The following is a 15,694-nucleotide window of genomic DNA, read 5'->3' as shown; positions in this document are numbered from 1 at the left end:
AAACGCAGTCGTAATGTATTAATTTCGGCCACAGAGAACAGTTCAGTGCAAGATCCGGTCAGTTCTGTTGTTTCGTCTATTTGAAAACTGAATAAACGGGTAGACCTTCAAATATTCCCCGAAGAAGTGCATTCTTCCAGTGAGCAACAGAGTCTGCATGAGAAGTACAGCACTTCTGAAAACTGTAAAGATCCTATCACGTGTCATGCTTTGCATTGCGGTCGTGCTGCTCGTGAACACCATTTCCGTGCTGTCATAGGCGAAAGCTCGCCGCAGCCACCTTGAAAACTCGTTCTCTTTTATTCCCACAATTATTTATTACTAAAGGCGGCAACGCAAAATGGCTTTGCACGCGATGATAATCGCATGCGTTCCGAAGAAAGTACACTAACCTCACGAGGTCACAAAGATCCTCATAGCCGCTACCCGCTGTTCACTTGACAAAGCAGTATGTCGCTGGTCGCAGTGTGCCGGCCGTTTTTAACTGCGCGGATTGTGAAAATATTTTATTGCTTACAATCTCGGGGAGGGGGGCAGGCGTCACCCTCAGAGGAAGAAGAAAATTGTTAAAGTGGTTTGGCTTCTGTTGGGCTAAGTAAGTCTTTTAACGCTTTTCGTCACTGCAGCATAAGCTTCAAGCGAAACGCGCAAGAACAACTCTGGCCTACAAATTTAAACCGGTTTTTCTTTTTTTTTATCTGCCGCTTCTTTGATATCTATATTTCGCCCATGCAGTTATAAGCTTGAGCAACAGCGTGGGGAGGATTCTGGAGATTTCGTAAATTAAGCCAGGAAACTGAAGAGCAATGTAGCCCGGCGCCCGTGTGCAGTGCGATATCAGTGCACGTTAAAGACCCCAGCAGTGGTCGAAATTATTCCAGAGCCCTCCACTACGACACCTCTTTCTTCCTTTCTTCCTTCGCTACGTCCTTTATCCCATCCCTTACGGCGTGGTTCAGGTGTCAGCCGATATGTGAGACAGATATCTGTGCCATTTCCTTTCCCCAAAAACCAATTTTCATTTTTCATTTTTTTAATGTAGCCCCCGCAAAAACTTTATTTGTCCCACTATATTGGCGAGCGCGTCGAATCAGTTTTCACTGTGAGGAATCTAGAATTTCATGACTGAAATGACTTCTTGTTTACCCATCTTCTCATCACCCATTGGCTTTACTGCCACATGCATTTCGCTTTCTTGTGTTTAGTTTGACTTGAAATTTACACACACCCCTTCCCTCCTTCTATCGTCAAAAGTATTTTACTTGTTCTCTTTTACCTTCAGCTGTTCATTTCGGTTGTCTTCTTCGCAGGCACCTCACTGGCTACAGCGTGGGCGGAAGTTTAAAATCTTGTTTGCCCTAATAACATCTTCGCCGGGAAACCACGTCACGCATGCTTCCTGCTCGCTGTCGGTTCAGCCGCATCTCGTTATAGGCCAGCTACTCTTCTGTTCTCTCATAGACTTACAACGAGGGAACGCCAATGTCGTCTCATTGTGATGCAAATTAGCTGCCGCTGCGTGAACGGAAAATGAAAATGTGGGAACCGCGGGTCCTCTGTCGGTACCTGGAGAACTCTTCGGGAGTCTTGCGCACGTGTTCCTTCGCTAGCCTCAAGGCCTGGGTAGCTGATGAGCTCGTGAGGCGCTGCTAACTGCACGCCGCTAAGCAAGCCGCTCTTCGCTTGTTTGAACGAAGCGTGCACGCCATCCAGTTTTCTTGGGAAACCTTGTACGCTTCAGAGCACACAGGGGCAAGGATAAAAACAAAAAGAAAAAAAAAATGCTCGAAAATAAAAAAAATAGCGTGAAGCTTAGCTCTTATTAACGTCTACTCCTCAGTTGACACTTACACACGTTTTTGTTTTGTTTTGATAGCCTTTTGTCAAGTTGCGCGTGATTTTGGTTTTTCATGTATTGGTCTAATGATGGTGACGAACAAAAATGTTATGATGAGATAGCCTGACTGTGAGCTTAGCGAACATACGAAAAAAGACTCGGTAAAAGCAAAAATTGGTTCCGTGCACAAAAGTGGCGAGTCATGCTTTAAATTTTCCAGCGTTTGATCGCTCGGAAGGGCTGATACTTTTTTTTTTGCTATTCACTTTCTAACCACCTGTCGTTCGTTTGTTGGAACAAAGATTCGTAAAATTTAGGAATTCACTATCCTGTAGAAATTTAGGGCACCTGTGTCGGCATCAACTGGCACTGTTCAGAATCGACTGCATGACAGTAAAATTTTGTTGCGGGCGTTGAGGATTCACCGCTACGCCCTTCGCCAGTTTAAGGCGAGCCGGAAAGCAGCACTAGCATCTTTGGAACGCTATCTGGGGCCGTATTCTGCAAGCCGTCCATTTTCTATTGTCCATTTCGCGTCCATTTGTTCCTCTGTCATTGTTCACTTACATATACCAGCGTCTTTCAAGTGTCTGTGGGAAGCGACCCGGTCATTAGGTCATTAGCATTGGCTGCTTATCGCGGCCAATGGCAGCCAGTGGTCAGGTCTGGTCGCGTGCTATTCACAAAGCGCTCGGATGCACCTCACCACTGGCTGCATATTGCAGCCAATAACAGCCAACTATGAGGACTGGTCGCCAACCGCCAAATGGACGGGTCGCTTGCCCCATACGCTTGAAAGCCGAGGGTATATCTGAGTGACTAATGACACAGGACGAAATGGAGGCGAAATGGACAACGGAAATGGACAGCTTATAGAATACGGCCCCTGTAAACTTAAAACCAACGTTGATTCCAGGCGCATAGTTGGAGTTCCACATTCCAAAAACGAACCAAAATACGTTTAAACGGATGCTGATGTTGGATTCAGGCCTGCATCCAAGTCCATGATTCAGTAAAAGCCGCATAAACTCCACAGTTTTCTGGTTTATGTGCGCAGATGCCATTTGGCAGTGTGTTGTTGTCTTTTATGCGAATTTAATTGGCAAGATTCATTCTTGAGAGCTACGCCGGCCACGTGTCTTTGCCACAATGGCGGACAAGACCGCTCAAGAACTGACATATTGACAAGTGCGGGGACCTCAACACTGAAGAAACTATGGCCAAATGCAGGGCGCAGTGCATCGATGACTTGCTTGACGTCAAGGCGGTTAACAGAGCTTACAACCGACCATCATAAGCCGCACATGCATCGACTACGTGCTCGCTAGAAATCAAGACGGAAACTGAGTTACTTACGTTTTCTGCTTCAGGCACCATGTGCGCCTACTCGGAATACTCACTGATAAAGGCATTCCTAATAGCGGTGAAAAAGAACGTTACTAAGCTAAGTCATATCATTTATGAAGTCACACAAAATTTGCAGTACAACTAATGCAAATCTGTGCTAACTTTACACGCATGAACTTGCATAATATGATGAACCTTACGCATGTATATGTTCAGAAGTTCAGTCTAGGCGTAAACACGGTTTGAGCCACTTTTTTTTTGCATTTGCTTGCTTGCTTCTGAATAGATGGCGCTTTTACCACTCCTTTTATATCATTGTCTGGATTTTTAAAGCAGTAGTAAAGCTTTGTTGTCGTTTTTGCAGTTTAGCACTTGATTTTCTCTCTGCCTATATGTATCTTGTGGGCTGTGGCGTTTTTAGTTGTAAAAAAAAACAGAACAAATGTCTGCCAGCGGCATTACATTTTCAGCTCGACTGTATTTTTAAACATTCTCTTTAAAAAGCCCACGCGGCGTCAAGCCACGCCTCGTTGCGCTCTGCAGGCATGCTGCGAAATATATTGCGAAGAAAATGTTGTCCGAGGGGGCTCTAATTGCGTGCCACAAAATGCAAAAAACAGACGAATGCCACGAGAATGCGTGAAAGCTGTAGGGCAAACTTTGGAGCGTTCAAAATAACAACTCCAGCCGTACGAACTGGTGGGTCTGCTGCATTCTGTGCATTTCTTTAGGGCTGTTATTCCCGTCGGCACTTTAAAGCATTATGCACATATATCGCTAGGCCTAAAGGTGGACCTGAAAACAAGCCTGGAAGTTTTTACGGCAACAAATGCTCCTCCAGATATCCAGCTGTCATTCGAGGTATAGAAGTGACAAAAGTAGCTGTACACAAATTTCCGCTAACACACTTCATTCTGAGGTTTCTTGAAGTGTAGCATCTGGTTTGGCTGCTTAGGTAGAACACACAAGGCGTTACAAAACTATACTACCTAGGTGCACATTGTTGGTATCCGAGCAGGTTCCCTAACGTCTCTTTACGTCCTCTGTGCAGAATATTGGTTGGTCATCTTCCGGAATGAGTTTATGCGCTTGATGTTGAAAGCAACAAATCCTGATCTAGGTTGCTGTTCCTGCCTTTTTCGCTCCAACTACTGCTGTTCTATGAAGATAGACAACAATGGCGCCTTGAGTCTCATGAAGAGTGCGTGAGGCGCCTATTCTCTAAAAAACCATCTTTTTGTTTCTCTGTGAACTCTTTAGAAGTTCGCAGCACAAAAGAAAGGTTATATGTGAGGAGAAAAAATAGAGTAATTTAATTCTGAGGACTGCCTATTTATTTTGCGTCATTTCCGGTTAGGGTTTCGTTTTAAAAACCATTTTTATTTTTGCCGCAATTTGTAAATGTCGCTGCTTTGAAACACTTGAAAGCTTCGACAAGGAAAATTAAATTACATCACCGTTCACTTCCACATTGCTCTCCGCCAACTTTCTCGGTTGGTGCACTGTGTGTCTAACGAGGCCAGGGCATTCAAGCGATGAATAATTCAAGCTAGCGCTGGGACATGGAGCCCCGGCAGTCTTTGAGGGCTCTAGGCAAAGCTCGTAGCCATCTCTCCAGCATTAAACTGAGTTAGGACTTCCAAATTTTCTCCCTGGGGAATTCGGAACCTCATCGTGTTGAGCGTTGCTGCTTCTTTCTTCTTTTTTGCTCTTGTTATTTTTTCCTTTTGTAACAACCTAGCTTCACCCATGGACACTGAGGACATCACAAAATATACAGGCCTATCCATTAGCCTTATTTCAAAATAAGCGCCAAATGGCTGCAGATTAAAAGATGAACGAGCATCTATTGTAGTGCTCAGCTGCTCATTTATTGCTATCAGTTGCTAAAGTTTAGGCAGTCACTGTAGTGACGTGTGGCTAACAAAAAATTCAGTAGGACTTTAGCATTAATGAGTGCACACAAGCCTATGTGATAGAACACTGTGGAGAACAGATGCTACGAGGCGCTTAGAGAATTATTTATCGAAATTAACGCTACGTTAAACACTTACTGTCAGTGTTACGCTGTGGCTGCATTCCTTCTGACAATTTGCATAGAAAAATAGTAAGAGAAAGCACACTTAAAGAAGAGGGGGTAGGAGGGGGGCTTTGTTGGGACTTGTATGGGAAGGTATCCCTAGCGTTTTGTGAAGTTGCGGAAAACTAAAATACACCTCTCTTGGATGGTGTTCATTCAAATGCCTGAATTCCTCTAAACTAATACGCTTCATAACCCACCTGAAACTATTTTATTGTTCGTAGAACGTAATGTACGTTGTACACGTTGAACACTCAAAAACAGTTGGGATAGACTACGATTGTGGTTATTGGTTATTTGGATACTGTGACCTGGTTACGCACCACTGTTCTGTTTTCAGTCGGGAAATTTACGCAAGGTGCATTCATTACTGGGTGTATACAGGTAATAGTAGTTCGAGCAGAAAGTTACTTTCTTGATTACGGAATACGAATAAAAAGAGTACCAATACAAAGAGGGACACAAAAAATAATTTTTTTTTATTATAACATTATTTTTCACGTTCGAACAAATACCTCCTTTAATATCTTGTACCCTCCGTCCGCTCTTTATCCTTTCGTTCTCAACAAATTTTTTATGTGCCTCATATCCTATCACTTCTTTAATGTCTCATAGTTTTTTGCTGATATATTCACTGTTAGGTTTTTGTTTGCAAGTGCTGAACGCGATCCCAACAAAAGTTCTGTCGCGTTTTGTCAGAATAACGAATAATATACAAAACCGAACAGACATGATGCCTGCACATAATATCCCCCACGAGTGCGAATCTTGAGTCGTATGCAGAAATCATAAGCTCGTGCTTTTTATCGTTGCGCTGAGAGGCAGTGGAGAGATGGTGGCTCCTGCATAAGAAGTGCAACGCCTTACTGGCCGTCTTCGCTCTCTCTCTTCTTGGCGTCATTTGGTGCGCGATCTAGGCCTCCGAGTGTCCTTCCTCTTCTGAACCTCTCTGATTACCCTTCCCAGAACGCGGGAGCGGCACGATGATCCAGAAGAGGTGCCGCTATCCGATTATCTTCCTGGATTGCTCTTGTGGACGGGGGCCGGCAGGGGAAAGGTTCTCAGGCGTTTCTCGCGGACGGAGAGAATACCGTCTTCTACATCGTGAAAGCTGGTCGGTTTCCGTCGAGGTGCAGCCGGCACGTTCGATTGCGATCACGAGGAGCAAAAGGCTTTTCGTAGCAACCACCGACTGGCGTTGCGTCTGGCTGTGTACTCTCGCTGTTTCTGCATATTTATTGATGTCTTATTCTGTTCTCCTTTTGCACCGTTGCGATCTTCAATTGGGTTCTGACGCAGGCGCCAATCATGGTCTGGGCAGTGCTGCTGCCTACGCTGAGTTTCATCAAATGCGCTCTCCCGCGCTGCTAAGGCATGTCCAGAAAGCGAGGCCGAATCTTCGAACACAGAGTAAAGGCGCGATTCTTGTTCTGTCCAATGAATTAAGGGTCGTGAGGCTTTTAACTACGACAAAGCAGCTTATCTTAGTGGCGAATTCAACCAGAAGATGAAGAGGAAACTTATGTGATCTGTGCGGATTTCTAGACAAAAATTAGCTGCGGTTTATATCTACTGTGGAACCTGATTAGAAACCGAAAGCTGTGATGTGTCGGGCAGCTAGACGCGGCTTGGCGTCTGTAACGTTGAGTGCGTTCCGCACACTGGATAGGCAGCGCACCCACCCTGCCACCCAGGCAGGTAGCAGTTAAATTAATGGTTGATCGCGAGAGTTTGGTCACCCAAAGAACGCCGCTGCCTGTATATTCCCCCTAGAATGACGTCACAACGGCAGTTTTCATCGCGCGACATCACGCAATTTTTGCGTAACTATTCCACCGCCCTTTAGGGTCGAATCGAAAGGTGAAAGGTTAAAGATCAAGTGATGCGACTCCATGGTGGACCGCATATGGTAAGGCCTTTAGTAACACTTGTCTTCTGGCTCACTTGAAGGTCAACCGAGAACACCTAGCAAAATCGTCTTTACCTAGCGTAGTGAAGGTTTCGCTTCAAAGACTGGGTAGACAGGAAGGGAGCTGCTGCGTTTTCTTTTCTTAGTAAGCTCGAGAAAACCTCCGCGTGTAATACCGGATCAATGTGCTGAGATTTAAGCTGCTTTTGCTGGAGCAGAGGGCCAATCCTCCCGTGTTATGCAAGCTCGCGCTATTTACTGCCAAGACCTTCCGGCCAGCAAAACTTACTTTAGTCGCATGGCAAAAGAGCAACAACAACGAGTAAAGCAATATATACGTACATGCTCTCCGCGAATCCCAATTGAGTGCATAAATAACAGGATACCGTTTGGAATCGGCAGACAACTCTGTCAATCACTCAGCCAATCACCTCATAAAAATATTACTTAACTCGCTTACTTATCACGGTCTGCCTGTATTTTTGATTCACGTGGGGATTAGTAATAAAAATCACCTCGTTACTTTATTCAACAAATCGGCTCGCTTGCAAAGCGTGAAGGATGGCCGCCAAACTGTGTCGGGAAGAGTGAACCCAGCTGCTGTCATTGTAAACGTAACTTGGGGCCAGTCAAGCTGCCTTCTTTGCAGCTTTTTCCTCTAGTTTTACACCACAACATTGTACCTACGTGTTTTTGGAAGTAAATCAAATCAAATGAAGTCAAATCAAATCAAGTTAAATGAAATCAAATTCTTATCAACTTTCAGCTCTAGAGAAATGCAAAATATCGCCCTTCTGTGGTTCATATACATAAAACAGGGCTAATAAACTGCAGATTGTGCGACAAGTAGACAACTGTTACTATCAGAAAAAAAAATAAAAACCTACCAGTGACTGAAAACAAGAGAAGCACAGGGAATTTCTTTTTTCTTAATGGCAGCGTTGATCAAAGTGAGAAATTAGTGAATAATAATAATAATTGGTTTTTTGGGGAAAGGAAATGGCGCAGTATCTGTCTCATATATCGTTGGACACCTGAACCGCGCCTTAAGGGAAGGGATAAGAGAGAGAGTGAAACAAGAAAGGAAGTAAGAGGTGCCGTAGTGGAGGGCTCCGAAATAATTTCGACTAGCTGGGGATCTTTATCGTGCACTGACATCGCACAGCACACGGGCGCCTTAGCGTTTTTCCTCCATAAATACGCAGCCGCCGCGGTCGGGTTCGAACCCGGGAACTCCGGATCAGTAGCCGAGCGCCCTAACCACTGAGCCACCGCGGCGAATAGAAATTAGTGGTGAAGTTATTTTGAAGATGGAAAATAATTTAAGAGTAAGTTGCAGAAAACAGAACCGCATGCAGCCTGTGTGATCTGAACCCACAGTTTCCATACAAGGCGTGGGTAGTGTTCAAAACGCGGTGGTTCCTACATACTAAGCATTTTTGTAGACTCGGGCTTTTATAGCACCAATTCCGGCGCCCACTAACACTGCAGAATTGTATTTCTGTGAGTAGCCTGAATTTTTTATTGGGTAAGGTAGTTTTCTGAAACCTCTACGAAAACTTTAGCATGAGTAACAGAAAGTCGGTTTTGTAAGTCGTGCTTTTTCAAGAGCAAATGTTCGTCTTATATATGGGCGGCGTCACAATACCCGGATCTGAATCAGTATCCATTTGTGCGCCATTCAGTATTGGAGAACATCAATTTATAGCAATGGTTAGCAAGAGCAAACAATACCATTTGTTGGGCGAGTTGGTGCTTACGATGATCCATAACAGCGTGACAGACGGGAGAGAGAGAGAGAGAGAGGACACAACACAGAGCGCTGCTTTCTGTGTTGTGTCCTCTCTTCTCTGTCCCGTCTGTCGCGCTGTTATGGATCATCAAGAGCAAACAGTTGGAGTCGCTAAGCACCGCGCACAACGTCAAACGTCAATGCGAGGGTCATTCTAAAAACGTTAAAGACGACATCACTCGCAGTACGTACTGTCGATATATGTTCATATGTCAAGTCAAGTAAAAGCATTCTTTATTTTGGAACGTACAAGGCAGTACACAAAAATATATTTGGACCTATAGAAATCCGTATGTTGCTGATAGTTGCCTTAAGAAATCATGCGGTAGAAAAAAAGGTACTTGATATGCATCTTTTATGGGGCCAATAATTTATTTATTTCCTAAACTGAAGTCCGCTTCAGTTTATTTTCCTGCAAAAGCACATGACTCCAGCTTCGATCCATGTATGGTTTGATGATATGATGACTCCGTAGCGTCTGTTTTTACCCTTGGCTTGAGGTACCGGGTGGCTCGGGCAGACAAATCGGTTTGTTAGGGTTTCAGGCCTAACAACACAAATAAAATTCACAGTCATTCTTGACGTGGCAGGGTAGCTTGAATGTAGGTTGCATTATTGATTCATTGATCGCTGCAAATGCCTGCCACCCCGAGTGCGCATGACCAATGATAAAACCCGGTTTGGAGCGCCCTGAACCACAGCCAGCAAAATAAAAGTGAAAACCCAGTGCACTCTAGTAGGCAGGGTACATTTGAAGAGCAATCAAACGCTAGTGGTTTGGATGGCAGTCTTAGATAACAAGCGAATTGACCGCTTAACAGACGGGTACACGACTCTCGAATAAGACCCTAGGTCTTATCTAAAGACGCCGGAACTGATGGCAGCGTTATATACGGTAATGATTCAAACGTTCTGGTGCTATGCTCTAAAAGCGTAATGAGATGTACTTTCGAGTGCGTGCGTATGCCTACGTAGCTCTCATGCCCACAGTTCATCGTTTAGGGGCGCTGTTATTTGATAAGACTCTATGTTCGGTCCGATTAGACTCAAACGATTACCATAGAACAGCTAGTAAAATGCAAATGAAGAGCAGATTTAAAGCTACCATTAATCACAACTCATTGGAGAATGTTTAGGTTGAGTTCCTTTCATAAAAATATCTGCAAAATTTCTGACAAGACCTTTCTAAGTTTTGAGTGACGGATATCGCGTCGATATTGCTACGTGAAAAATCGCACAAAGTGTGTGTCTGTTTTCTTCTTAGAAAAGTGTCTGTATCGCGATTGCAGGATCATGCAGTATTATAAAGAATCTGGTTTAACGACCTGGACAGCAGTCTCTTTATATACTTTGTTTGCCGCACTTGTTGAGGTGCACACCGGATACCATCTTTCAAACTCAACACATATATTGCGATGCAGGCGTCTTTCGGTCTTGCGCGTTCTATTAGTGCAAGAGGTTCTACAAGGGTAGCTCAGTATCTGCGTTCACTGCCTGGCGAGTCGCCTAAGTTTGGCTGTGTGGAGCGTCGATATAAGCGTGCTGTCCTTAGTGACTCACACTAGACGCAGCCAGTACACCGAAACTTTCATTCGACGTACGGCACGCTTCACTTGTGTTTATTGTTAAGAGAAATTTTTGTGTTCTTGATTGCACTGCTTCAGCTGACCAAAACCCAGCTATTGAAAATATCCACAAATTTGCATACAAAAAAAGAAAGGGTGCGGCCCTAGCCAAGACAAAAACCCAGCCAGTGAAAATATCTATATATTTAGATACAAAAAAAAGAAAGGCCACTCCACACTGCGAATGGCCTTGGGTGCTTGGCCCCCTACTACCAGCAGCATCTTGGGGCGTCTGACGGGTGTTCGGGGTGTGGTTCATGGTGTAGCATAGAGGGCTTACTGATCGGCCCGCAACAGGCGGTACTTCATGGACTCAATGAAAAAGTCCTTGCAGGGGAGGCTCCCTTTGAGTAAGGGTTCCTCCTCCACACACTGCACCAGGTACTCCTGGGAAAGCAGCGGCAGCCGCACATGCTCCATCAAGGAGCCTAGCTGCGATTCCCGGTTGGCCAAGTCTTGGTTCACCCTATTTATCACTGCTTCAAGGACCAGCTCCTCTGAGGGAATTGACAGCCTGTCGCTAGAAATGAGATTTGCAACCTGGCCTGCAGCAAGTGCAAGGAATTCTTCATTCTCAGTAACTGCCACAAAATGCTGCTCAATATAAGTATAACAGTGTGACAGTAGATCGAGGCAGCCATGGAGCTCATATGCCAAGGAAGTTGGAGGGGTGAAGCTGAGCCTCGAGAAACTCACAGCAGGCTTCTTGGATATCACTCAGCTGTAGCAGATTGGCCGCAGGTAGCAGTGTCTGCACATTCTCTTCGGTCACCTGTATTTCAGCAGAGAAGACATAATCAGAAAGGATAGAAGAAGATGAAAGGCTTGCCACCAAGATGAACGAGATGATCTTATGAACGGTTGTCCCCGGAGCTTCAGGTCCAGCGGTCGGTCGACCACAGCCGAAGGTCAAGGTTTATGGACTCGCCGGACAGCTTGGGCGGGGGTTCCGTCTTGGTTCGGGTCGTCGTCGGGTCATACTGCATCTGGTCCTGGCCGTGGTGTCTTGTGGTCGGGACTGGGGACGGGGCGGGGGAAAGCGTCTGGTCAGTTCTGGTCAGGTCGAGCTGAGGTTGAGCCGGGCGGCGGAGTCCAGGTCCCCTCGGCCGACGACGAAGGCGAGCAGAAGGCGGCGATGCTCCAGGGACCAAGATGACGATGAGGTACCCAGCACCTCCACCAAATGATACGAGGTGGCAAGCCAAGAAACAGGGCGACATGATGACAGCTGATAATATGATTTAATGGCTGCGGGCCTAGCGCGAGAGTCCCGTCCCGTGCCACTGCCCACTTCTTTGTCTTCGTAACAATATCTATATATTTAGATACAAAACAAGAAACAAAAGGGCGCAGGGCTAGCCAAAATAGTTTCCGCCTTGTGTCAGCGTTCCGAAATTCATTCTCCTGCCCTATTCAGCGACCATTTTCGTCATCGTGTTGTGCGGAAACTTCAATGCAGCACTGTTATGACAGCGTGCTGGCTCCGTGAGCTTTATTACATCCGCGAAGGGAAGAAATTGAGATTTATGAAACCGCAGCTTGCGGTCTCAGCGCTGAATATCTGTGTTTCGGGAAGCGAGCTTTCGAGCTCACTGTTTTCTCGGCATCATTATTTCGAAAATCCCCAGAGAAGCAACCTAAGAGGAAAGTGGGCCACCTTCTCCACATGACCTTTTGGCGTCATCGCAACCTGCACACCCGATTGTGAGAAAACTGCTTACCCTGGAAGGTAGGATTTAATTAATGATTGGTCGCAACAGGTGGCTCGGGAAGAGCAATCTGGGTCGCGCAAGCCCCACCGCTGGCAGCACTTGCAATCGCAGGGCAGTGGCATATCACTTAACCGCTGGATCACTGCTCTAGGAGTGGTATGATGGCTCCCAGTGATCTAAGCATGCTAAGTAGAGAATGTATAAGGTCACTGACCAATTTAAGCTATCGCGTCGTACCCATAAGCTTGATTTCAAGTGTCCCCTTCAATTTTTTTTGGGAACCATTGTGTAGGTTTATCAGTGACCATTAAAAATGCAAATTCAGTTTATGTGTAGCTGCGTGGCTGTCATCGTGAACAAGCACGGAAGAAGCGGAAAGTAATGCATGGATATGTGCTCTTTCCAGTAATGCAAGAATTAGCCGATCAGCACAAAGGTTATGAAACAGATGATACGCATGACAAAGCCCAATTCTTGCAGTAAAGCAGGAAAGCATTCGCTTTTCTGGCTGAATCCTCTTTTACCTCAAAATCAAGCTCGAAAATGGCGTTCCTTTATCAGGACGTTCACGCGTCTCTTTAGTGACGCCATTTGAGAGTTACAGCTCGCCGGTAGCAAAGAACTGACGAATCCAGGCTACGATCTAAAACATTCAGCGAGAGCCGTTATTGGCTGCCAATCTCACGCCGCGCGCGCATGCGTCCTGCACACTCGCTTCCTGCGCCGTCCTCCTAGTACGAACCTCTTTCGGCACGGGAAGGTTAAGGTTCGCCTTCATCGCGTTGTCTCCGGCGCCGCTGTCGCTGGTGCGCGGCCTTCATCCCCCGCCGCACCTCGGCGATGGCGGCGCAGCGCCCTCCGCGAGTTCGCACGAGTTTGTCTTCTTTCTGACCAATTCTGTTTGTACTTTCGATGTTTTCCCCGCAACGTCAGAATCAGTCTTTGTTTTTTTCTCTTCTTCCCATTTTTCTCTCTGCGACAGCGCCTCTATATTTTCTCCTCTTTTTTTCTTTTCTTTCTCTCTTCGGTCTTTCGTGGTCGCTTTGGTCTGTGCGAAATCCTGCCTGGTTCGGCCACGCCACGGCTCAGGGTATGCTCCCAGTGCTCCCAGTATGCTCCCAGTATGCTCGCGATGCAAAAGACAGAAGGATAGAAACTTGGGCAAGTTGGTATCTTGTCACTGCAAAAGGCAGTGTGTCATCAGTTTAAGCTCTAAATGAAACCAGCGCCAGTGCAATGTTGTTGAACCACAATTCCCAGCTGAGCCGTTTGGAGCCCGTTTTGTGTTCTACATGCCGATGGCTCTGCGCCCTAGAACCTGTCGAATAACTGACGGGAGATATTGAATGAATTTCAAATCTTGGTTCTGAAAAGCACCGCGCTTTCACTTTTAGTGCAGGTCATACCGGCATTTGGGCAACTGGCATCCCTCGTCGCTGTTAAGGCGGATTCACAATGCCGAGATCGCGCGATGGGTTAAGCACGACTCGTTACGTTCCTTCTCCGTCTTCCCAGCGTTCCGGAGCGTCAACTAATCGACCGAAATCGGTCGAGCGACGTCGGCGAATCGCCAGTGAGAATGTGCCCTTAATGCGATGCAAGAATGAGCTTCCAGTTGTGTTGGAGGGTGCGGCTAACAAATCTATATATGCGTTTTTTTTTAACAGCTGACAGGCAAGGCCTGATAAAATGCAAAAAAAAGTGACCGGTTCTTCAGTTTGCAAAGTGGGTGACAACGATCGCTTTATACGAACTGGAGCAAAACGCTATGCGTCTGAAGTCAGCGCATATGCCGCATAAATGTTTTGATTTCGTCCATTCGGAGAGTGGTAGCCGAAATATGCGTAATATCGTTATCAACTCTACGACTTGGCAGGTCAGTTCTATCTACGGGGCATGCCGCAACGCACCTATGCGGCCTGTCGTGGGTCGAGTTCACAAATGGCTCTTTTTTTTGGCTCCCTCTCCGTCTGTATGCACTCTAACGACCCCAAAAGGAAACTTAATTCAGCTAGGCTTCACAGAACTAGGGACTTGTCCTGGCTAACCGTACGAAACCGGTTCATAAAGAGGAAAATGGCGGAGCTAATGCCCTGCGGGTTTGAAAACCCTTAGCAAACTTGTTTATATTGTCCGCGCTAATGACCATAGTTCTCAGATGCTTGCTCTCTACACGCTATTCCTGAGAGTTTCTTTCTTAAGTTGTTTGCTAGCTTACAACTCTGTAATGTGGCGGTTCCTGATGCTCCCACATGGTCGTATGAGAAACTTTTGCCGCATTGTGTTGTCATAATACATTAGTGTCCGAAATGAGCTTTCTTGCTTTAAGCCTTTCTTCCTTTTGTATGCGTTGCTGGACGGCTGTGTAGAAAACAAAGCGAGCTTGGCTAGTACCTCTCGTTGCGTGTTTTTTTAATGCATTTCAACAGCCTGCGCGCAAGTTCCTAAGCGAGCGGTACAATTCTCAAACCCGCACTTACTGCCAGCGACGAACGCGCCATGGGGCGGCCATTTTCACTAAGTTATGTAATTATGTATCAAGGGAGCAAGGCCAGATGTTCTTAACGCGATTGTATTCTGCTTGTGTTTAGAAACGTAGTGCATAAAGCAAGGTCTCCTGTAGCAGCCCGCTGCTGCCTCGCAAAGAGGCAAGAAATCTAAGCACATGGGTGTCAAAAATAACGCTGTCTTCCCCACCCCGTCTCTCTCATTTCCCTTACCTTGCTACAAGCGTCTGCATAATGCATTGGGTGGAGATAGATGCGATGCATAAAGACTAGAGGGCAATCACGAGCTGTTGGACACGCTTCGTTTATTTAGAACTCTCCCGCGCACCGCATTTGACCCTCCTTCAAAGTCAGTTGTTGTTTGGGTTTCTTGATTCGTCCTCTTCTAGGACTTGTGTTTTTGGGGCTGGCCAAGTGTTTTGGTTTTATATAGAGCGCCTTTTGAGGGTATGACCCACTTCACAACGCGCATTGGTCGTGGCGTTTTAAAAATATTCAGCGTCGAAATGACGAAGCGTACTTTGTCACGCTCTTCTTCAAACCACTCGCCAACTCTTAACCAAGGGCCGCATGCATAGGTTCTGTATCAAACGAGAAATATAATTTGGTAAGTTTTGCTTAAATGTGCTTTATGGGTCTTGCAACCGCCTGGTACTCCGAGCGGAGGGGTACTCCCATGAGCAGGTTTCGAGGTGTTTTAAAAATACATCGCCTTCGAACTGACGCTCCATACTTGCAGAATCTGTTTTAGGATGATTTTGGTAGTTATTCACGAAAGCACGCAATCATAAGTGCGCTGTGAAATTAGGAAACTGTTCCGAAAACATTTGCTTCCATGTACTCCTGTGGGTTCTAAGCCTACTTTTCACCCTCATGCGATTCCGG

At 46.0% G+C, this 15,694-nt stretch overlaps 1 protein-coding gene across 1 annotated transcript; it reads right to left on the bottom strand.

Annotated features, from left to right (window-relative positions):
• Positions 1 to 10,866: 10,866 nt before the first annotated feature.
• Positions 10,867 to 14,803, bottom strand: LOC144095196 (kelch-like protein 3). Its single transcript, XM_077628983.1, has 3 exons — positions 14,783 to 14,803; positions 11,287 to 11,362; positions 10,867 to 11,171 (listed from the first exon to the last, which is right to left on the bottom strand). The coding sequence occupies exons 1-3, from the start codon at positions 14,801 to 14,803 to the stop codon at positions 10,867 to 10,869; spliced, it is 402 nt and encodes a 133-aa protein (XP_077485109.1).
• Between the last annotated feature and the right edge of the window lie 891 nt (positions 14,804 to 15,694).

The sequence above is a fragment of the Amblyomma americanum genome, chromosome 6 (genome assembly GCF_052857255.1).
Source record: "Amblyomma americanum isolate KBUSLIRL-KWMA chromosome 6, ASM5285725v1, whole genome shotgun sequence".
Lineage (NCBI taxonomy): Eukaryota > Metazoa > Arthropoda > Arachnida > Ixodida > Ixodidae > Amblyomma > Amblyomma americanum.
Note: the sequence above shows the minus strand (reverse complement) of the source record. Positions and strands in the feature narration are given on the sequence as shown.